Source organism: Carassius auratus, chromosome 44, assembly GCF_003368295.1.
Source record: "Carassius auratus strain Wakin chromosome 44, ASM336829v1, whole genome shotgun sequence".
In the NCBI taxonomy this organism is placed as follows: Eukaryota; Metazoa; Chordata; class Actinopteri; order Cypriniformes; family Cyprinidae; genus Carassius; species Carassius auratus.
In genome coordinates this window covers 3,565,371-3,587,875 of record NC_039286.1, presented here as the reverse complement: position 1 = coordinate 3,587,875, position 22,505 = coordinate 3,565,371, and the positions used below count along the sequence as shown (strand labels likewise).

The window sequence follows — 22,505 nt, the reverse complement described above, 5'->3', positions numbered from 1 at the left end:
ACAAAAGTATGAACTAGATATTTAATAAATAATAGTAAGACTGTTTTTTTTTTTTTTTTTTACAAATCGTTGAGTAGGAGTCAGTGATTCACAAACATACACTCAACACTTGACGCCACCTACTGGCATAAATGTTTAAACTGCAAAAAAGTGCTACTGAACGGATCTTTCTAGTTGACAAATTCAAGTCACACAACCAACTAATTTTAACTCCTGCAAAAGGCGTTGTGTTTTCCTTTAAACCTCCATTTTATTTCACCTTTTATTTTGTCCACATAAAATCCCACTGAACGTTTGGATCAAGCTTTGTAGGAGGTCGGATTGTGAAATACACCATTGTGCAATATCCATATCGTTATTATTATTATTATTATTTTTACATTGATCTAGGTGGCTATTAAATCTTGCATTTACACAAGTCCATAGTGTCTTAATATAACAAGAAATTATCATTGTGGGGGTATTGCTTCATAAAAAAAAAACATTAATAGAAACATGACTCATTTACTTCCAGTAATGCAGAAACCACTACCTTGATGAAACAGAAATTAAAACTTCATGGTTTATATAGTGAAACTGTTTCATAACTAATTCTTTAGGTTTTTACAATGCAAATGAGATGATAAATAATCTGACTAACCCATGAGATGGTGATGTGTCCCACATTAATGATACAAATTAGGAAACTGGGGATTCATAAGCATCCTTATCATACAAAATAGTCTAATGTAATGACAATTGTCAATATGTGATTTTTATCCATTTGTAAATGCAAATTTGTCTCACAATACGCCAATTTCACATTATAACTTGTACAATGTACACTGAAAAATACAGAAAATAAAAAAGTTATTTATTATTGTGATTGCAAAGCTGAATTTTCAGCATCATTACTCCATTCTTCGGTATCACATGATCCTTAGAAAATCATTCTAATATGCTGATTTTGTGCCAAAGAAACATTTCTTATGAATAGAAATGTTAAAAAGAAAAAAAAAATGGTTGTGTTGCTTTTTATTTTAGGGAAAATAAAATGATTAGTTTCATAATCATTTAATAAAATGATTAGTTTCTTCAGGATTCTTTAATGAACACACATAAAAAGTTCCAAAGAACAGCATTTATTTGAAATATAAATCTTTTGTAACATCACAAATTTATTTACTGTCACTTTTGATCAATTTAATGCAACCTTGCTGAATAAAAGTATTAATTTATTTCTAAAAAGTAAAAAAAAAAAAAGAAAAAAAATGTATGAATTGTTAATTAATCATAATGTAACTTCTTTAAGCCCACAAGCCATATTTGGCAATTTTTAAATTATTAAATTTTATGTCAAAAGTTTATCTAGATTCTAGATTACAGTTTTGTCTCGTTTTTCTTCTTTAGGTTGAATTAGTTAAAATATATCAGCATTATATTGCCATCAACCACCCTGCATTCTAGATATTAACATCAAAAGTTAAAAAACCCTAAATAGTTCATACACTCTGATGCCAGAAAAACAAAAATAGTCTTTTATTAATGTGAGAGTGCAATATGTAGAAGGTTAGCTTATATGTAAAGTTAAGTTTTTCTAGTTATTTATTGTAAAATTGTTTTTATTTCTCTCTTGTAAACATTTTACCTTTACCAGTGTGGTATAAAATTCCAAATGACACTTAAAATGTTCAAAGGCCATATTCTGAAGTGACCTCTTATAAGTGGGACTGTCTCACAATCCATATCAAAATTTGGAGCAGTCAAGGAACCCTGAGAATAAAGACAAATGCACCAAGAGGATCATCAAGGATAGTTCTAAAACATCTTCAAAACTTGTGAATACAATAAATACGATTATTTTTCTATCCATCCACAAAAACCCACAAATCTTCAAAATAGCAACACATAGCAATGTCAAACTATCAACCCAAAACACGTACAGAACAACAGATGAAACGTTTTACAGTGCAAAACTTGAGCAGGTATCTAAATCTTTGCGTTTCTATGGTGCCTTCAAAAGAGTGAAAGCATGTGCAGTGCAGATGTCATCTGTTGACAGGTAAAGGAAAGTGAACTGTGCGCTCACTTCATTGTGAGGTATTAAAAGGAGGCTAAAGAGTCTCAGAGGTGCTACGTTCCTCTACGTTCATCGGTGATGGAATTGCCCCTGAAGGTCCAGTCTGTTGCTGGAAACTCCAGTCTTCACCATCCAGACTTTTCCGGCAGACAGGGCAGGTGTCGTGCTATTAACAAAAAAAAAAAAAAAAACAGCACAAAATGAGGACAGAACAGTAATTGTCTTTTTGTTTTTTAAAGAAATTAACACTTATTTAGCAATGACTTAGCATTTAAGTTGATAAAAAATGGTGGTAAAAACATTTATAATGTTACCAAAAAATTTTTTTTTAAATAAAAGCTGTTCTTTTAAACTCTCTATTCAACACAGAATCTAAAAAACTTAAATATTAAGCAGCACAATTATGTTTTTAACATTAATATTCATAAGAAATGTTTCTTGAGCACCAAATCAGTATATTAGAAATGTCACATGATCCTTCAGAAGCCAATGAAGACCGGAGTTATTCAAAATTCAGCTTTGCTATAGCAGGAATAAATTAAATTTTAAAACATTGAAGAAAACAGTTATTTTTTTATTGTAATAATATTTCACAGTATGAGTGTTTTTACTGATGCAGCCTTGGTGAGTTCAAGAGACTTTTCAAAAAATCTTACCAACCTCAAGACTTCCGAATACTAGTGTAGGTTTTTTTTTTAGCACATAATTTAGTTGTACATGACATATCATTTTCAAATATCATGTACATCTCAGCACATTTCAAACCTGCCACCTCAAAAGTTAATGTTTGCGGTATGACTTCTGCTCAAGTAATGTTAACCACAAAGTTTGGTGTGCTCATAAATCGACATTTAAAACTGACATTTTAAAAACCCACTGGAAATTCCCGAGGGTTTTATTTTTGTTAACAAACATTGGTTTGATGACAAATGATCCAGCACTAAGGTCATTTTATGAGACAGATACCAGTTGTAGCCAGGGCACGATACAGTTGCTGTGAAAGTAGTGCAGACAGGGCAGCTGTCGGACAGATTCCCCTTCAGTGTACTCCTCTCTACACACAGGGCATTCCAGCCGGCATGCTGTTAGAGAGATGTAGAAGAATACATGGAGAGATACACTGTCAAGTGCTATCTACTGTGAAATGGAAAGTTGAAAGTCAAAGGGATAGTTCATCCGAAAATGTTAATTCTGTCATCATTTACTCAATCTCATGTCGATGCAAACTCAAAAGACTTTCTTTCTTCTGCTGAACACAAAAGAAGATATTTTGGCTCCCATTGGCTTCTATTGTATTTTCGTATAATGGAAGTCATTGGAAACTGAAACCGTTTGCTTACCAACATTCTTTAGGTTTTATTCATTTATGTGCCACAGAACAATTAAAGCCATACAGGTTTGGAACAACATTAGTGCGGTAAATGTTTTTTGTTTTTGAGTGAAAAACTTTCAGCTCAGTGAACAAGCAGATCTGCAGCTCAGCAATAACATGAGGGGAAGAATGTGAGTCTTTGGAAACGTTTGGTATAAATATGGCGTATATACAATGCTCTGCTCTCAGAATTATACATATTCATCATGTTTCCAGTTCACCCTCTTGAATTTATCATATTCAGTACAATATTTGTCAGGAAAAGCAAAAAAAAAGCTTTCTGGAGGTGACCAGATATGTGTGACCAGCCCTGTTTTCATTTATAGCACTTCAAATAAAGTGTGCATGGTGACTCAGAGGATTATGGGAATTTACCAGCTTGTTCTGTGGAGATGCTAACGATGGGGAGAGATGAGATCATCTCCTTCCCGGCAGGAGGGGGGCCGGTGTTTTCAGACTGACCAAGCAACTGGAAGAAAAAACTAAATCTGCAACAGCTGATGAGCAGGATATTTCTAATGGTTTAGTTTTCACAAGAAAAATCAAGAATGTGCTTGACTCCAGCCCGGGGACAAATTTAAGTCCCAAGAGGCAAAATGCTTGATGACTTGAGTCATATCATCAGATGACAGTGTGACTCACCTGTGTGATGACCGCATCTAAACCTCCTTGTCCCCAAGCATAATCTCCAGGGTTAGAGTGCAGCATGCTAGACCTGAGGAATAGGTTATTGATAAATCACTGGATGGATCTGTAGATAATGTCATATACAAATAAGTACATTTGCAGGACACTGAATATCTTTTGTTGGTCCAGGAACAAGATTCCTGTCAAACAGCAGAGGTGATGGGTTGATACAAATACTGTATAAGCTCAGCCAAACTCTAAATCCGTTTGACGGATTGAGTGTTGTCTCAGAAACCTTTATACTTTATACTTCACAAAATCATGGTCAACCACAAAACATACCATGAGGAGGTTTGGGAACCTGCACTGTCAGAATTGGAAAACAGACCAGACAGGAACTGCTGGACCATCCTTAAAGAAACAAAGAGTATAGTATGTCATTTCTCATACATTCTATTTTACATATATATATATATATAAATATACCATGTTAATACTGAACTTAAAACTTTAAATATTGATCGACACATATTCCATCTTTTAGAACTCCTAGTAGACAGCAGCTGTAACAAGTGGCATTACACACCCCTCCACAGCCTGTCCCTGATCCAGTCTAGAGTTACGCTGCTGGCTGTTTTGTTGAGGGGGAAGCACAGGCTCTGTGCAGTCTGACAAAGTCTCCACAGACGCTACGGGTCCCGCTGTCCCAGGGGCAGGATCACCAACTGCTGCTTCAACCCCTGAGCGGCTGCGGAGCGCGTCTGTGACGGTGGGGTCAGAGAGGAGGGCTGAATGTTCCATGAAAAGCAGCTGCCACAGCTAATGGCGAAGGAAAATACAAAAGGCTCATAGAGAAACAAAACCATGACTGACCCCCGCTTAAAGGGTTAGTTCACCCAGAAATGAAAATTAGCCCATAAATTACTCATCCTCAAGTCATCCTATGTGTATATGACTTTTTTCTTTCAGACAAATCCAGTTGGAGTTATATTAAAAATGCCTTTTGATCGTTCAAGCTGTTTCATGGCACTCAGTGGATGTTGCAGTGATTCAGTCCAAAAGAAGTGAAATAAAAAGCATCTCACATGGCTCCAGGAGATGAACAAAGTCCTCCTGTAGCGAATCGATACATTTTTCTAAGAAAAATAACCATATTTAAAACGTAATAATCACTTTAATCTAGCCCCAACAGTAGTAAAAAGAAGCAGTTCCAGGGGAATGACGTATGAGGTCAGCTCTGTGCATGCGCCGCTCAGAATTGACACGCGGAAGCGCAGGGGAAAGATCAAAACCAAACAATGGTCACGAATTAGAAATACAAAATGAGGATTTGTAAAGAAGAATGTCGGAGGATTTTTTTTTTTTTTACAAAAACGCATCAAATCGCTACAGGAGACCTTTGTTCACCCCCTGGGGCTGTGTGAGACACTTTTTATTATGGATGGGGGCGATTTTTATTTAACTTCTTTTAGACTGAAGCACTGCAACACCCACCGAGTGCCATGAAACAACTTGAAAGATCAAAGACAATTTTTTTATATAACTCCGACTGGACTCGTCTAAAAGAAGAAAGCCATGTACACCGAAGATGACTTGAGGGTGAGTTATTTATGGGCTAATTTTCATTTTTGGGTGAACTAACCCTTTAAAAACACTAACTTCATGAGATTCATACTTGGCTTTAATAAATAGAACATTGATAACACTTAAAAAAATTTTTTTAAAGAATAGAATTTTCTCTCTCTCTCTTTCTGATATTGTAGGTAATGTTTATTTAACCTAGAAAATGTGACTGGGACATGAATTTACATTTGATTTAAAGAAAAAAAATCCAATGATCTTTAATTTTGTAATTATTCTTATTTTTATTAATAACAAGTTTTTATTAATATTTCGAATTATATTTTATTTTAATTTTTACTTATTTTTTTCAGTAATTCTGTTATGTGCTTTTGCAATTTTTATGAATTTACCTTTATTAAATATTTTTTTTAATTTTAGTCATAGTTTTTTGCTTTTTTATTAATTTCCACTTTATATTACTTTGGCAAGGCAATATTTCTATTTTTGTTTAGTTTGTTTTTCATCCAATAGTTATATTTTCATTTAATTTCCAATTTTTTAAAAATAGTCTTAGTTATAGTTAATGATATATGATGCTCAAATAATCAGTTATTGGAAGACAGTAGGTATTATATTAAAAGTATTATACCTCTGCAAACTGTGAGGCCATGTCATCATCGCCTACAGCGGCAGCCCCAGCACCAGCACCAGCACCAGCACCATCACGACTCTGAAGAAAACTAATGAAGCATTGTTTTACTCAATGTAAATGACAAAAAAGTTGAGTAACCAGAGATCTATGGAATTACAGTAAAGAAAAATATTACAATCTCATTAGTTACTGACATAAAAGCAAAACTCACCTTGAGTTCTCTGACACCTCTTCAATAAAACCAGAGTCACATCTGGGACAAACATATTCCTGTTCAAACACATGCACACTATTAAGGACATCATAAGTAAAACATGTTTATCTGTAAAGTTATATAGGTTGCAAAAAATAGCAGTAAAAATTTCATGTAAGATTATATATAAATAATATACCAGGGATAGTTTTCACAGTTGTCACTAGTTTAACTGCAGTGAGTAATTCTGAAGGTTTGTATATTTATTTTACTATCTTGACTGCCTTTCCATTGTTATTGTCCATTAAAAATAAAATCATTTAACATGTAAAATTTGTGTGACAACACACACACACACAAAAAAACACATAATACCATGCTGCTTTAAAACACGTGACAACTTGCACCAACCTGACATTTATCTAAAAATATCTTTGTCCTGAGAATAAAGTTTAACCCTTGAGTGCCCGTATTCCATGTGACTTACATGTTTACCAAATAGAAATTACAAAAAACATGGTATTGGTATTTTAGTTTGGAGGATTCAATTCATATATATATTTGTTTGTTATTATAATACATGCGCCTCTGTGTCAGACAACCTGTCCAGGACCTACACACCTGTCAATCAATGCACGCATGCTTGTGTTTCTACTTGACCAGGGTTGCAGACTGTCGAGGCTGGCTGTGCTAAATTTGGCATCAGTGTAACTCCCAAACTTGGTTACTTAATTCCTCGCAACCATGATGACATTTGTCGCACACTCCTTATAATGTTTAGTTTCGTGAACCACATCCCCATATTTCTGTACCAATGCGCGTCAACTCAAACAAACACTACATCTAACGTTATAAGAAATAAATGCAGTTCTGTAAGTTAGTACTTCTACTGTTAAGTTATAGCGTAAGAAGGAACACTTGAGGTGCGTTGAAGCGTATCACAGGGTAAGCACGCAAAACGCACAAACGCTTGTTAATGAAGTGTTTCTGTGTACTTACAGGCAGCTTGGGGTCGATTTCACCTCTGCAGCAGTGACAGAAGAACCGGTGTCGAGGAGCAGCAGTAGCAGCAGCGGCCTCCGCCATCTTCACTCACTCAACTATGACGTTGCACATTTGGAAAGGAGCGTCGGTTGTCAAGGAGACGCGTCATTTCGAACGTTTAAAACGTCGTACTATTTAGAATACTTTCTTGAGAAACATTGAAGTATTTTCATACATGTCTTGAAGAAATACCGAGCAAAATGTTCTCTACTGTTTCATATGAAAGGCTTACTATTCATTAAGATTTTAAAACAAACGACGTTTAAGGTAATCGTATAACAACAACAACAAAATAACAATATATATAGAAAAATAAATAAAATATTAAACATATAGTATAGGCTATACTAAACCTTTATTGGTTTAATATATAGTGAGTGCAAAAGGCAAAGTATAAGATGCATATTCACGACCTTTAATAAAACAAATAGCAGAAACAGTTACTAGAACATACAGCAGCAATACAATAACGTTAAAACAACAAATAGCTTCATTTAGGTTAATACTATAGTGTTAAGACAAAACGTTAGATTGAAATGACGAAAAAAAGTTACAATCACAAAAGCAACACAAATAGGTTGACCAATGATAACTGCACCAATCCTGTTTTAGTTTTGTTCATTTGGATAAGAAATTGTGAGTTTTATATCAAGGTATGAAGGATGATTATGTATTCCAAAGCACAAATCACCTTCCTCAACTCATGAAAATAAAACATTAGTCGTGTATAACTGCAAAGAGGTACATACAGTAGTTTAAGCTGCGTCAAAACATGCTTTTTCATAAATAACACTAACAGACTAATAACCCTAGTGATGAATCTCTAAAACATGATATGGGATTTCTCTTTTGCTTAAGAATTAAACTTCACAGGTTCTAAGTAGTAACCTCAATTCTAGAGCAATGAAATGATCCCTTTCCTTGCCACGTACTGCTATTTACACACAAAGAAGGAAGTCCAGGGAGAACCAAAGGCAGAATGTGACACGTCTTTGTTGAATCTGCAAAGCTTGTCTCTTGAAGAGAGACAAGAATTGTAAGCCAAAACCTGTGGTATTAGGTATTTTTACGGTCTTAACGAAATACAGTGACTTTTTCTAGCATGATAAACAGAAAGACCATTGTATTAGTTGATCATAGATCCTCACAGACAGCATATATAACCCATAACTTGAAATCAACCAACACCTAGATCCTTTTTGCATGTCCGAACTAATAGCCTAATGCTCAGCAAGACCAAAAAATACAAAGAGAAATCCAATGGTGTTTTACTACATCTTGACATGCATACAAGATGGTTCTAGGGTAAGTGTGTTGGTTTCCAACTTGGCCATGTCTAGGAATGCTAGAAGAAGTCACTTTGTCTTTAAGCTGTGTAAGCAAATACGTTCCTCAACACTTTTTTTTTTCTGTCATTCATGTCTCTCTACCGGGGTGCAGTGAAGGCGCCCTGTGCGGCTGAAACGGTGGCATTGGTGGCAGCCTGGCGCACTGCCTGATTGGAAAGCACACCAGTAGCAAACTCAGCCTGGGCCTTCTCAAAGCTCGCTCCAGTCTGCCTGTACATAGAATGAACCTGATGGGAAAAGACGCAAAAAAATTAAAAAAATCATCATTCATCAGATCAATACAATGAATCAAAATTCTAATATGTTATTGTTCAAAAGTTTGGGAATGGAGTTGTTAAGTCTCTTATTCTCTCCAGGGCTGTATTTATTTAAAAAAAGAAAAAGAAAAAAAGAATAATAATAATAATACATATATATATAAAATTGCATTATTTCAGAATAAAAAGTACTAAAGAGCATGATGAATGTCATGACCCACAGCCCCACAAATCACTATATCCAACAATTACATTATTAAGATAAACATTTTGTATGGTTTCAATTTATACTTAAGATTATATCCCTGATTTGACTGTCAATGGATGCTGTTATTTGTGATGTGATTTACCCTCTTGAGTAACATCACTCCCAAGGCTGCCTGAGCGGTGAAGAGCGCAGCATTTAGCATCATGATCACACCCACCGCCTTGCTCTTGCTTAGAGCGGCTAAACTCACGATCCACCCACTGAGACACAAATGGAAGAGAAAGAGAGAAATGTACAGAGTTACAAGCAAGTGGACAAATTAGTAAGAATGAAATGACAATTAAAGACAATCAAGAGGTTGATAACCAAATCTGCACAAATGTTTTGTCATGCTCACCTGAAGCCCCAGCCAGGGATACCAATAGTCATGATAACATAAAGCACCAGTTGAGCGAAGAAGACAAAGAAAAATGCAAAGAAGTTGAAGGAACTGTCACTCCTGTTGAGAAATGAAAATTTTATCATAATGGTATAACAAACTATTATACATTTTCATGTTTATTTCCCAATCATTTAGTCATAGAGCAGACGAAAATTGTCTGAAATCTGCATAATTTCAAGAATTATTCAAATCTACAGAACAAGACTTATCCCAAAGTTTAATACCAAGTTCTGAGTTTATTCAGTTATTAGCAGAGATAATGTCACTTAATGCCTTTAAATTAATAGTTCACGCAAACATACAATTTTGTTTAAAAAATGTTCTCACTCTCAGGCCACCCAAGATGCAATTGAGTTTGTTTCTCTAACATATTTGGAGAAATTTTGCATCACTTGATCACCAATGGATCCTGGTATTAATTGCTTGACTGGAGTGGTGTGGGTTACTTGTGGATTATTGTGATGTTTTTTTATCAGCTGTTTGGACTCACATTCTGATGGCACCCATTCACTGCAGAGGATCCATTTGTGAGCGAGTGATGCTAAATACAATGGTAAATTTCTCCAAATCTGTTCTGACGAACAAACAAACTCATCTACATCTCAGATGGTCTGAGGGAGAGTCACTTTTCATCAGATTTTAAATTTTGTGGGATTTGGGTGCACTTAATATGTGAGTATTGCTGAAATGGGTTTGCTACAGCTAAAAAAAGGAAAAAAGGAAAAAAAGAACAAAAGACAAAAGCATCCCACCCTCAACGAGAGACCAAAGTGGCACATACCTAAAGGCTTTGTACACAGGCCTGTACCAACAAACAAAGGAGCAGGGGGTGAAGAGGAGAAACCAGAGTATGGCAAGACCAAAACCAACTCCATTGATGGGGTCCGCACAGAACATAGCCAAACAGGAGATGAGATTAAAGAGCAAAGTGCATGCTGTGACTACAAGGAAAAAAAGACGAGAGAAGTGGGTAAAAAGAGAGAGAAAGAGAAGTATAAAGAAAAACTCCAGACTAGAAAGCCAATATAGCATTAAAGGTTATACTTGTATAAAAACTTTGAGTGTAATTTTTAAAGTTCTAGTCAAAGTTATCTTACAAACTCACATAAGGGTGAATTAATGAAAAGTTACGAGTGTGTTAATACAACAACTTTTGGGTGATCTACCACGTTTCTATTTTACCCAATATTTACTAAAACAGTTTTTTTAAACTTGTCCTTTGAAGAGGCTTTTGAGAATTTCTGCTGCAAATGGGCAAATAACAGTTGATTAATCAGTCTGGCCAGTATACTGGTCAATCACTACAAAGAAGACTACCAATTTCTGTTTAACTAATGAAAGCATGCATGATAAATTCATAATTGAAGTATTTACTGAAAATGATGGAGGACAGATACAAACCAGACCCATCCACACGCCGCAAAAGACGCACTAAACCGAGCAAACTTACACATCCAGTAGTAGTACATGGTGGTGACAGTGCGCTGGAAACTTTGACTAATCTCCACGTTAATGTCCTGATAGAAACACGGTCCCACTGGGCAGAAGGAGGGCAATGGGGGCCAATTATTCTGACGAGCTGAGGGAGAAGGACAGAAAGAGCTTCATATCCCCATTCATCAATCACACTCCATTAATGTCTTGTTCATTACCGCCAAGGTCTAAATCGTACTCCTTTGATAATACCATCCATCCATCACTGTCATCTTTTTAGACGTGCTGTTTCTTTGTCCCTGAGCAACAATTTTAGAAGTGCATCTAAATAATCACTTCAGTTCTTAAAATGCACTTGTTTTATGTCACTTATTTACATAAAATAATTTTCTAATACTACTCTACTTTGCTCTCTTCCATGCAGACATTTTTTTTTGTTATTTAAATGTGTTCTGCTTTGTATGTTCTGCTGATCTTGACTGAATTGAAGCATTTCATTCTTAAAAAAAAACAATGTCCCATGTTTTCGGTGTTGAAAATCTGCAGAATTGTGTGAAATTGTTTCTCCAAAAGTGGATTTGAATGTGATAGAATGTGCAAATGGAGCTGGGAGTACTGAAATATTTGTAATCAAAGCTCTTCCAATAATGCATCTAGATAAGTACATTTTCTGAAAATGTGAATGGTGGTTCCACATCAAACACCCGCTAAGATAATGTTAGGATGTTGTTGATCATTGTCAGGTCAAAACTGAAGACAACACTATCAGCTATCACTGTACAAGATGTTTCGTTTACATTTAATTCCCATGGCTAAAACACAAATCAAGATATTTTTTCCCAAGCTTTCACTCACTGGCTCCAGACCCAAGTGCATGTGCATTCAGCTCCCTCTCTCTTCTCTCCAGCTCTTTTGCTTTTCTTTCTAGTTCCTCCTGCTTCCTCAACAGATCTGCCGTGGTGGCATTCACTGCAGACTGCAACAGAGAGAGAGCGAAAGAGGCAGTTAACACTTATGAAATGCATAACTGTTTTTTGTCACTTCCACATTAAGAAGCATTTTTGCACAGCATTAAATAGATTAGATATATTCATGATCAACTGTTTGCAACTCAGCAGGGAGCAAAATTAAAGTTGAAATTCAGTTGTTTAGTGTGCTAACTATTCCACGGCAGTATTAATTTTTTATTTATTAATTAGTGGAAAATATAATATATATTAATATTGGAATTTATTCCTGTAAAGCAAAGTTGAATTTTCAGCAGTCATCACTCCAGTCTTCCCGTCATGTGACCTTTCAGAAATCCCAAAGGTATCAGTAATTAATACTTGAATGGTAGTGCATGTTTATTTTTATCACTTTATTTTTATAAAGTTTATTCCCATAAACAAAATAATAAACATCAGTCAGTAATCTCAAGATTATCCATGCAAATCAGTTTAATCATGCTATTCATTTTGTGAAAAATTCTAAAGCTGCCCACATACTGAATGAAGTAATGAATAAGATCAAATTATACAAACCATCATGCAATAATTTTAAAAGGTTAAAATGGCTTTACTGCTCAATAACCGCTCTCGAACAAATATGGCTCAATTAGTTCTAAACAGCACCTTTGTTCCATAGGATCCATAGTTCTTGGGCTCAGTTGGTGTGGTGCTGCTGGGAGGCGTTTGGGCAGGAGGTGCGGCAGGAGATGTGGCTTCATAGGCAGGTGGAGGCTTCATTACCCAAAACAACAAGCAAACCAATTAATATAATCTTAAATAAAAATCTAATTAAGCAAAAATAAGCCATCATAATGATGCAAGACTGGTATAATACAACAAATTAACAGACATCTTTAAATAAATAACATGACATAATGACAAAAGTATCTGATAATAATGTTCTCTTGCAGAGCAGAGGTAACTCAAGTTGATGTATTAATAGTTGAATGCTTCGTAATCAACATTGACAATGGTCAGGATGGACATATTTACGGCTGTTGTGTTGTTGTCGAATGGGTTGTAGAGATCCAGCGTGGCATAGCCAGTGTTGCTGCTGTGCTGAGTCACTGAAGGATCCTGCAGACACAAGAAAACAAACTTTTCACTTCATATATAGCAGGTGGTAGAGAGATAATAATTAAATATCTGGGCTGATACCACAAAAGGTCGCCCTAAGAACTGGCACTGTAAACATATCTTGCTCTAATATCATTGTTTCTGAGGCAATCTCGTTATCTGCTATAGGGGGACTAACCTTAAGACATAAAACACAATTAAGACATTTAAGTCTTCTGATAAACTGCAAGTAACTAACCAGCAATAAAATAAAATAATAGAGTGCCACTCAAAGATTAAGACACACATGGGTGAATTTATGTGCTCGTGATCTTAACAACCTTCTGACCTAAAGTCCTTATACTTAAATTTAGATTTAAAAGACAAATATAAACTGCACCTATGCACAGGCTTCACTTTGTCTTATTTGGCCACTATATAATTCCTACACCTTTGTGACTTTGTTTTACATTTTCTGTAAAAAAAAACTAACTTCATGATAAAAAAAATTATATTTTTAGCCTTAATTAGACACTATATAATAATACAGTTTTACACTGTTGATGACTTAATACTTTAAATTGTGGAAAATTGTAACAATAAACGATAACAAGGTGTGTCCAAACTATTTACACATCTATTTACACATGCGGTTTCATTATAATAATTTTCCTCGAATTATTTCATTTAATTATTTCATTGATTATTTAATTTAGCTATACAAACAGCAGCAAGTCATCAATAACTAGCAGCTCAAATTCAGAGCAGAATGTCAAGGACAAAGACTGGAAGGATCATTCATACAAGAACACATGAATGTAAATTAATATGACTGGTCTGGTCTTTGATGACTGTCAAGTCTTATGACAGCATCTCCAGAACTACTCAAATTAGGCCACAAAAGACAACACCATAAGCAGTTTAAAATATTACAACATTTTTAACGTCATATTACCTGAAATGGATTGTGATCATCTGCTGCATCTGCAAAAGTGGTGTATTTTGACATTTTGGTACTGGTTTGACAACCTTGGCAATATGTAAACACCAGAACAGTGTTGTGTAGCGGACAGTTACAGGCAGAAGTCAATCCAGTTTAGTAAATACTAGCTTATAATAAATCAATTTAAAACAAACAAATCACACAAGCCTGGTTAACACTAGCTATAGCTAACCAGCCAACATCACAACGAAACGTCAGGTGTCCGCTTCAAATCAATAGCAAAACTAGTCCCTATTCTCCAGTGGTCTGTGGTCTTCTTCTGTAGTATTTTTTTAAATATAATTTATCTTCCTTTGTACGATCCGACGAGCAACACGATTTTGTTTCAATATCAAGTCTGACGGCGTTGTTGTGTAGCGCTAGAGCACAGGAAATATATTAGTATCACATGACACGGGAGTTGCCAGTTTTTAAATACGGCACAAATAACTAAATATAATATAAATTAATAACAATTAAAAGAAGCGGTCCTTTTTCCATTTTGGACGAGTAAACTGGTGAATTATGTATTTTTGGAAATAATTCCCATTTACAGGAATACAATTTTAATACTTAACATTACAACTACAAATAAACTAGTCTTTTACTTACACTGAACAAAACACCCAAAATGGCTTATTAATTAGAGGACATGGCAACACGGACGCTGACGCTTTAAGGAAATAGTTACGTCACATGACGAGGAAGAGCCAATGAGAAAGCGCTATTATATCACATGATGAATTTATGCGAAACAGCGCATGTGTGAGGAGTGACGTAGTGGGGCATGTTTCGCCTTACAAATGAAATTAATTGTATTTCAGTGTATAATATTATTTCAACGACAGCATGGCCTATCATTTCTAAAATATCTGTATGTTCTGTCCGTCCGTCTCGGTTAATCGGTACAATGTAAATTCATAAGCTAATTCATAAGCTGTTTCTGTTCCCGTTTCAACCACTGGGCGTCACTGTTGCCTTGAAAGTTACGCGAGGCAAACAGCGTAACTTTCCTCTGTAAAATATCGATTGGGCAAGAGTTGCTGAAGGCTTGCAGTTATTAAGTCGTGAGTTCAAATGGGTGACAGGAGTGACCTATACTTGAGAAAGTCAGTCATATGATACCTCAAAACACAAAATATACCTCTTCTCCCCCGGTCCACGTGCACACACAATCACCCTTGTTCCTGCTCATTCATTCTGTTGTAAGACCAATTTCATTTTCTTAGATATGAAACCTCTCGACCTCTTTGACTGCAGACATTCACGTTGCTTTCTTTGGTAAATGATAAAGTTTCTGCTGCTAGTATGTTAAGTGTTCCAAAAAAAACAGTCAATGCAGCACTTTGACTTCAGTATTGACCAGATGTGGATAAAATGTATTCATACTGAATGGAAACCAAGAAACTGCACTCCACAAAATGACTTTAAAACAGCATGGTTCCTGGATTGCATTTATTTTCTGCTCTGATCTTGGTGTGCAAGCTTCCAGTTCAAATGCAATATACATTAACTGGTGAGCATGACAGTGCGATGGTAAACAGGAATGGGACCTTTAATTAACCATTCATAAAGATAAAATAAGGTTATGCTAAAGTGACAAAGATTTGTCACTATTAATTTCCTAAACCATCTTTTAAAACCTCTTTTCATTTCTCTAAGTGGGTGTGTCCATGCTTCCCTTTGCTTTCCTTGGAACCCGCAACATTCCTCAGCCAATCAAGCAATGCATGGCCCAATGACATCACCACCTGTGGAATGAGCTGACATGAACCCTACACTGGTGTATTGCCAAGGCAACCAGCAGGGATGGAGGGAGCTTCAGTAGGTTTTGCCCGTTTCTCAGCGTTATGGTTTAAATTAAACAAGAGGATGAATCAGGGTCTGGGCCTTATTTTATGCAAACCACCACAATAGGCTTAAACCGCACAATGCCTGAGATAAATACATGATGAAGAACTGATGACCTTGTTCTAGAGTGCTTATAATATTAATCCTGTTAACGAGGTATGCAGTGAAAATGCCAGGAACTTCTGTGGATGTGAATCCGTGTCTCAAAGCATTTTGGCATTCACTTGGAATTGTAAAGTGAGTCAAGAAGCCTAGACAGACAGATGGAACAAATGGAAGTTAATTCAGTGCAAATGTGCAATTTCTGAAGAAAATGCTATGCAAAACTTGCCCCCCACAGTACTAGGGTATTGCTAGGTGCTTGTGAGGGTGTTCGGTGTGGTTGCTAGGGCATTGCTAAAGTGTTTACTAGGGAGTTCTGCATGGATGTAAGGGATTGACCCTTTGCTGGGAGTTTAACTGAAAGGTGATCTGACCAATCATTACAGACAATCTGCCATTTTTTTATGAAAAACAAACCAGACAGGAGAGTAGATTAAAGTCGGTGGACTTGTACTTGAAAAATTGTGTGTATTGATGTCTTTCCATGGTTGAAAAGATGTTAATTCATGGTTATTTCATACTATATAACTAGTAAAGAGTAAGATACGACCAGTTCACATATCTCTTGAACTGAGGCACTACAGCGATCTGTCACGTCACATTAAAGAGCTACAAAACTGTATGGTTACCAGGGCAGTACTAGGTGTTTGCTTGGGGATTCATTATGGAGTTTTGGAAGTTTTACTAGATGGTTGTTAGGAGGTTATGTATAGTTGCTAGGACATTGCAAGTTGCTTTCAAAGCATTGAAATGTGTGACCCCTGTTTAGACTCTATAACATTCCAGTGCAGACTGGACATGGTTAGACAAGAAAGGACAGGAAATTTTGCAATTGCAATACACAGCAGGAGGAAAGTCTCTCCATTCAGACCTCCACTAGTGTGCGGACCACTCATGTGTCCTTCACTGTGGGTGAGTCCTTCAATGAGACTACAGTGGATGGACGCCCATGCACAGTAATGCTAGATTGCTAGATAGCTGTTACAGAGTTCTGGGTGGTTGCTTGGTGGTTTGCATAGGTAAGGGGTTTCTGGTTTCTATGACATAGCTAAGTGGTTGTTAGGGTGTCCTTGGTGGCTGCTCTGGGAATGCCAGGTGGGTTTTAGGGTGCTTTGGGTGGTTGTAAGTGGTTGCAATCATTCTTGCAGTGATTCTTGCTTTAGGAAAAGCACAAAATTACAGTCAATGCCTGATGTCATGTTAAGCAGGGTTTATGGATTTTATTTCAACCTCTTCCAGAATTTAACGGCAACCTCAGTACTCTGCAGCACATATACACTTTGTTTTAAGACATCAAGGGTTGTATGAGCTTAAAACTTTTAACAGGACCATTGAGTATTGTAGAAAACATACACAACACAGCATGCAGACTGAAATGATGTGCAATCTTGAATAAGTCCACTGTGAGCTCTGCTGTCTGGAACCTGTAAAATTAATAATCTGCAGCAGACTGAAAGAACAGCAGTCTCTGAATAATGTTAAATAAATGTGTGTCTGTAGAAAAAGGAAAGAAATAAAGAGTGGTAGAAAGAGTTTTAACTTATTTTTGCTTTTCATCAGCAGCTTTTTGCATCATTTACTGTGCTCTAGATTTAGAATAAAGCACAAGATTTCTAACATTTGCTCACTCTTTCCATACCCCTTCCTCATTCTCCCATTACTCTTTGCCAGGAAATAATTCAACAACTGATGTACACTCATACATTTACATTTATAGTGTTGTTGGATCAGACAGAAATCAACAGATACAATGAGCGCTCTGAAGAAAAGGAATGAGTCAGAAAATAAGTGTAAAAGTGAAACCAAGGACAGTGTCATATACATTTCTATATCCAGGCAAGAGGAAAACAGTGAATAATGAGATTTTTGGGAGTTTATAAATTAAAGGTTTATTGCCTAAAACATTTTGGATTGATAAGCCATTGTGGCATGAAACTGCAACATAAAATCCACAAGCACCAATAATTAATACATTTCTCAGTTAATGCACCCAAAAGAACAATGCAAACTCGCTACCATCTTTCTACAAGTACCACCTCTGAGCCTTCAAACATCTCTCCTTCTCTGGCACATGTCAAATGTGGAAGGAATAGGCTTGCTCAATGATAAACCAGATTAACTGAAATCTAAAGATCCTTCAGTCTCGTTCATACACACGGGTGCAGACGACATCTCCGACTCTCATGGTCTGGAAGATAAACATCAGAGCTGTTAAGAAACCACCATCAAACTGCTTGAACAATTTAAGATCCTTATCCGACAGGCCTAAACATAACAAAAGATGTTAGATCTTGTTCACTGAATTCAAATAATGCCCTTTCCAAGCATGCAAGACTGAATTACTAAAAGTTACAAAATATCAATTAAGAACAAAAAAAAAAAACATTGACATTGAGGAGCCTGTTTACTGTAAGTGGCCTAAATGGGAACAGTGTGACTTCTATAATAATGTGAACACTAATGGTTAGGAGTGAATAACAATCTATTATTGTAAGGTGTTGAGCTTTTAAGAAGCTCATTAGAGTAAGCGGCTGTGAGTAATCTATATCATATGCTAGTGGAATAATTCAGTTTATTAAAAATATTAGCATTACTTTTAAAATAAGTGGTGCACTTACGAGAATCATCTTGCCATCAATGGTCAGTTCACGTGTCCATGATGTCTTAGGGCCCTCCCCACAGTGCAGTATCTGCTCACAAGTGATTTTACGGTCTGTCTCCCATTCTGGATAACTCTTGATGAGAAATTGTTAAAAAAGGCCAAGAAAGCAGAGATATACATTTTAAATATCTTTAATGAGTCTCAAAGTTTGTTGAAAACATACATCATTGTGTTTGTGTGTATAGATAAAAGTGAACTTCCCCATGAAATAAAGTAAGAAATTAAATAGATAGTTCTCCCAAAAATGGAAATTCTGTCATCAATTAAGTGAAAGTGAAATGACATTCAGCCAAGTATGGTGACCCATACTCAGAATTTGTGCTCTGCTTTTAAGCAGACGCACGCATGCACGCACGCACACACACACACAGAGCAGTGGGCAGCCATTTATGCTGCGGCGCCCAGGGAGTAGTTGGGGGTTCGATGTCTTGCTCAAGGGCACCTAAGTCGTGGTATTGAAGGTGGAGAGAGAACTGTACGTGCACTCCCCCCACCCACAATTCCTGCCGGCCCGAGACTCAAACTCACAACCTTTCGATTGGGAGTCCGACTCTCTAACCATTAGGCCACGACTTCCCTTTTACTCACCCTCATGTCGTTCCAAAACCGGATGAGCTGCTTTCTTATGTTGAACATAAAAGGAGATGTTTGGAAGATTGCTGGTAATCAAACAGTTGGTGGTTCCCATTGACTTCCATAGTAGGAATAAAATACCATATAAGTCAATAGGAACCACCAACTGTTTTATTACCAGCAATCTTCAAAACATCTTCTTTTATGTGCAACATAAGAAAGCAACTCATACAGGTTTGGAACGACATGAGGGTGAGTAAATGATGACATAATTTTCATTTTTGGGTGACCTATCCCTTCAACATATAATTTTTATTATTAGAAAATATAAACAATAATAGATTTAATACATTGATATTTTCTAATAGTATGAATCTTATGAATAGGATATAAGAAAAATATGATGTGCTGAGAATAAGTGTGACATTACTGTGCATAGGCGTCCATCCACTGTAGTCTCGTTGAAGGCCTTGCCCACCGTGAAGGACACATGAGTGGTGCGTACACTCGTGGAGGTCTGAATGGAGAGACGTTCCCCCTGCTGTGTAATCTCAACAGCTGGTTTGGAAGCTGCTGCAACTGCAATCTTGCGTAGAAAGGCATTTATTCCTGCAGAACACACACACACACACAAATAGCATTTTATTTATTTGTAAAGATGTAATCATACAAAATATGTATACTAAATTACTTATGCAAACAATTCCTTTTTGTTCCTTTAATTAGATTATTATTATTATTTTTTACAATTTAAAGGAATTTACACTGCCAAGACATTTTTAAGCATCACAAAATATCAAAATAACTTATTAATTGTAATAATAATAATAAAACAATAATAATACAAAGGTCACATAAGTTTTTAATTATCTTAGATATCTGAAGATAATATCTTAGACATTAATTATCTGAAAACTCACCGATAGCTTTTAAAAGTTCCTCGAAATTGTCGGAACTTGTAATTTTCCATGATCCAGAAAAGTCAGGAAACGTTCGCTTCTTGTTAGACTCCATGTTTCTTCGTATCTTTCCTTCCAGACAGTTGTTTTGGACCGCTCTCCTCCTCTCATCCGCCGGTGTCCAGCAGTCTTTCTTTCTCTCAGATCAGAATGTGTGCACTGAGTTCTCGACCAATCCGGAGCGTCTTCACCTGCTCCGCGTTTCATTGGGCGGCCGCTGCTCGCGCGCCATGTGCTTCCAGTAAATATTCAACAAAACCCTCCTCATTTGGCTTGAGCGATCGGGTCATATACGGCTGATTCCTTTAGCTGCATCCTAACACTGGGCATTTCTTATTTAACAGACACTTTTACCCAAAGCAACTTGCAGCATGATTCCTACAAGTCCAGACTCCTTATTCATGGATCATGCATGGGATTCTCACTCTTTTCTTCTTCTTCTTCTTCTTCTTCTTCTTCTTTTTTTTTACTTTTAGTTACATTTAGTTATCAGTCATACACTAAATCGGAAAGCATTCCATTATGTTTTTGGAGATTCTGTCAAACTTTTTAAGCTTTTGCTTAAAATTGGTGCAAAATACATACTCAGATCCCTTTCTCTCATACAAACATGCCAACAAAGACATCTCATCATGAGCTCATCATGAGCTCTCAGTATTCAGTCAGTCAATCATATCACAGCTTCAGATCTCGGCTCTCTTGTGTCTCTTGCTGAGAGCTGCTCTAGACTGATCTGTGTCTGGGTCCTAACAAGACTCTGGGTTTGAATTTGCATTTAGACCTCCTTTAATGTTTTGAGGGACTTTATTTTTCGAAACAAATTTAAATCACTCTTTAAAGGGTTAGTTCAGCCAAATATTACATTTATGTAATTAATAACTTACCCTCATGTTGTTCCAAACCCGTATGACCTCCATTTATCTTTGGGACACAGTTTAAAATATTTTAGATTGAACACCGAGCTGAGCCAGATAACGAACAATAGACTGACTCGTTCACGAGACAAGAACCGGTTGCATCGGTTTTCGGATCACCAGTACTTCTCTCGACAGTTAGATTCAATAAACCTGTTGAAGAAAACGGTTCGCCGGTTCTTTTGCACTCGATATAATGGCATCATTGGCGATGACTGCCCTTGATTCAAGCCTTCGGTCATTACACAGAATCAGTTCAGAATCAATCACCAAAAGAATCACTTCAGTTCAGTTCAGTGTGTCGGTCTGCTTCTCAGCTCCTCAGTTCTCGAATTGGACGTGCGTGACGGTTCTTGACTCAAGAATAAGTCAGTCTGTTGTTCGTTATCTGGCTCGGCACTGTGTTCATCTTCAATTCTCTCTTCACAGCAGTTCAGTCAGTGTACTGTTTGAGTACATGAATTACTCCGGGATATTGGTTTGTTTGAACTCTAATTAAAACTAAAAGTTTTAATTAATTTAATTAATTTGTAGATTCATAAGTATTGGAGACGCAAACCATTTTAAAACGATTCAGTTCGATTTGGTGAACTTGTTCAAGAAGATCCGATTACATCGTATGATTTTTCGCGAACCGGATATCACAAACTGCTTTGTTTTGAACTCTCTCTCACAACAGACACGGAAGAGAAGACAATGGTGAATAAAGTAGTAGTTTTTGCTATTTTTGGACCAAAATGTATTTTCAATGCTTCAAAAAATTCTAAATGACCCTCTGATGTCACATGGACTACTTTGATGATGTTTTTCTTATACCTTTCTGGACATGGACAGTATACCGTACACACAGCTTCAATGGAGTGACTGAGAGCTCTCGGACTAAATCTAAAATATCTTAAACTGTGTTCCGAAGATAAACGGAGGTTTTCGAAATTAAGGTAAGTTAATAATGACATTGTCACAGCCACACCTTCTACACTCCCGGAATCGGACACTTGCGCCACACCCACTCGTCCCCAATCACCCGAATTCTGAACTCCTGTGCATCATCACCAGAACCACATATAAAGCCATCAGTCACCATCACTCATCGTCTGGTCTTGCACCGATCTCCTCACTTGCCTGAACGCCATTATTAAACCTACCTGAACTCTTGAACCCTCTTCATCCTCGTCAGTCTTCCTGTCCCCATCGTCTTCATCTGAGCACCATCTGGA

General features: G+C 36.5%; 3 protein-coding genes across 3 annotated transcripts; all 3 read right to left on the bottom strand.

The window, feature by feature from the left end:
- Nucleotides 1–1,172: 1,172 nt before the first annotated feature.
- Nucleotides 1,173–7,664, bottom strand: LOC113062152 (E3 ubiquitin-protein ligase RNF115-like). Its single transcript, XM_026231776.1, has 9 exons — nucleotides 7,466–7,664; nucleotides 6,485–6,543; nucleotides 6,271–6,361; nucleotides 4,645–4,877; nucleotides 4,401–4,469; nucleotides 4,074–4,146; nucleotides 3,807–3,900; nucleotides 3,026–3,141; nucleotides 1,173–2,225 (listed from the first exon to the last, which is right to left on the bottom strand). The coding sequence occupies exons 1-9, from the start codon at nucleotides 7,550–7,552 to the stop codon at nucleotides 2,094–2,096; spliced, it is 954 nt and encodes a 317-aa protein (XP_026087561.1). The 5' UTR covers nucleotides 7,553–7,664; the 3' UTR covers nucleotides 1,173–2,093.
- A 240-nt stretch (nucleotides 7,665–7,904) lies between these two features.
- LOC113062151 (secretory carrier-associated membrane protein 3-like) lies at nucleotides 7,905–14,636 on the bottom strand. Its single transcript, XM_026231775.1, has 9 exons — nucleotides 14,201–14,636; nucleotides 13,183–13,266; nucleotides 12,814–12,921; nucleotides 12,056–12,176; nucleotides 11,217–11,345; nucleotides 10,548–10,707; nucleotides 9,722–9,823; nucleotides 9,467–9,584; nucleotides 7,905–9,086 (listed from the first exon to the last, which is right to left on the bottom strand). The coding sequence occupies exons 1-9, from the start codon at nucleotides 14,252–14,254 to the stop codon at nucleotides 8,937–8,939; spliced, it is 1,026 nt and encodes a 341-aa protein (XP_026087560.1). The 5' UTR covers nucleotides 14,255–14,636; the 3' UTR covers nucleotides 7,905–8,936.
- Nucleotides 14,637–17,375: 2,739 nt separating this feature from the next.
- On the bottom strand, nucleotides 17,376–20,550 carry LOC113062150 (cellular retinoic acid-binding protein 2-like). The gene is made up of 4 exons (XM_026231774.1): nucleotides 20,336–20,550; nucleotides 19,846–20,024; nucleotides 18,799–18,915; nucleotides 17,376–18,368 (listed from the first exon to the last, which is right to left on the bottom strand). Exons 1-4 carry the CDS (start codon nucleotides 20,427–20,429, stop codon nucleotides 18,318–18,320), a joined length of 441 nt encoding a protein of 146 aa, XP_026087559.1. The 5' UTR covers nucleotides 20,430–20,550; the 3' UTR covers nucleotides 17,376–18,317.
- Between the last annotated feature and the right edge of the window lie 1,955 nt (nucleotides 20,551–22,505).

Excerpts from the sequence above, each read along its gene's own strand:
- LOC113062152 (XM_026231776.1), bottom strand. The coding sequence starts at position 7,552 with ATGGCGGAGGCCGCTGCTGCTACTGCTGCTCCTCGACACCGGTTCTTC. Across the intron at positions 4,147-4,400 it reads GGTTCCCAAACCTCCTCATG|GTCTAGCATGCTGCACTCTA; the intron begins GTATGTTTTGTG and ends CCTATTCCTCAG. Across the intron at positions 3,901-4,073 it reads TAGATGCGGTCATCACACAG|TTGCTTGGTCAGTCTGAAAA; the intron begins GTGAGTCACACT and ends TTTTTCTTCCAG.
- LOC113062151 (XM_026231775.1), bottom strand. The coding sequence starts at position 14,254 with ATGTCAAAATACACCACTTTTGCAGATGCAGCAGATGATCACAATCCA. Across the intron at positions 10,708-11,216 it reads CATGTACTACTACTGGATGT|TCACAGCATGCACTTTGCTC; the intron begins GTAAGTTTGCTC and ends TTTTCCTTGTAG. Across the intron at positions 9,824-10,547 it reads CCTGTGTACAAAGCCTTTAG|GAGTGACAGTTCCTTCAACT; the intron begins GTATGTGCCACT and ends ATTTCTCAACAG.
- LOC113062150 (XM_026231774.1), bottom strand. The coding sequence starts at position 20,429 with ATGGAGTCTAACAAGAAGCGAACGTTTCCTGACTTTTCTGGATCATGG. Across the intron at positions 20,025-20,335 it reads GGAACTTTTAAAAGCTATCG|GAATAAATGCCTTTCTACGC; the intron begins GTGAGTTTTCAG and ends TGTGTTCTGCAG. Across the intron at positions 18,916-19,845 it reads TGGATGGACGCCTATGCACA|AGTTATCCAGAATGGGAGAC; the intron begins GTAATGTCACAC and ends TTTCTCATCAAG.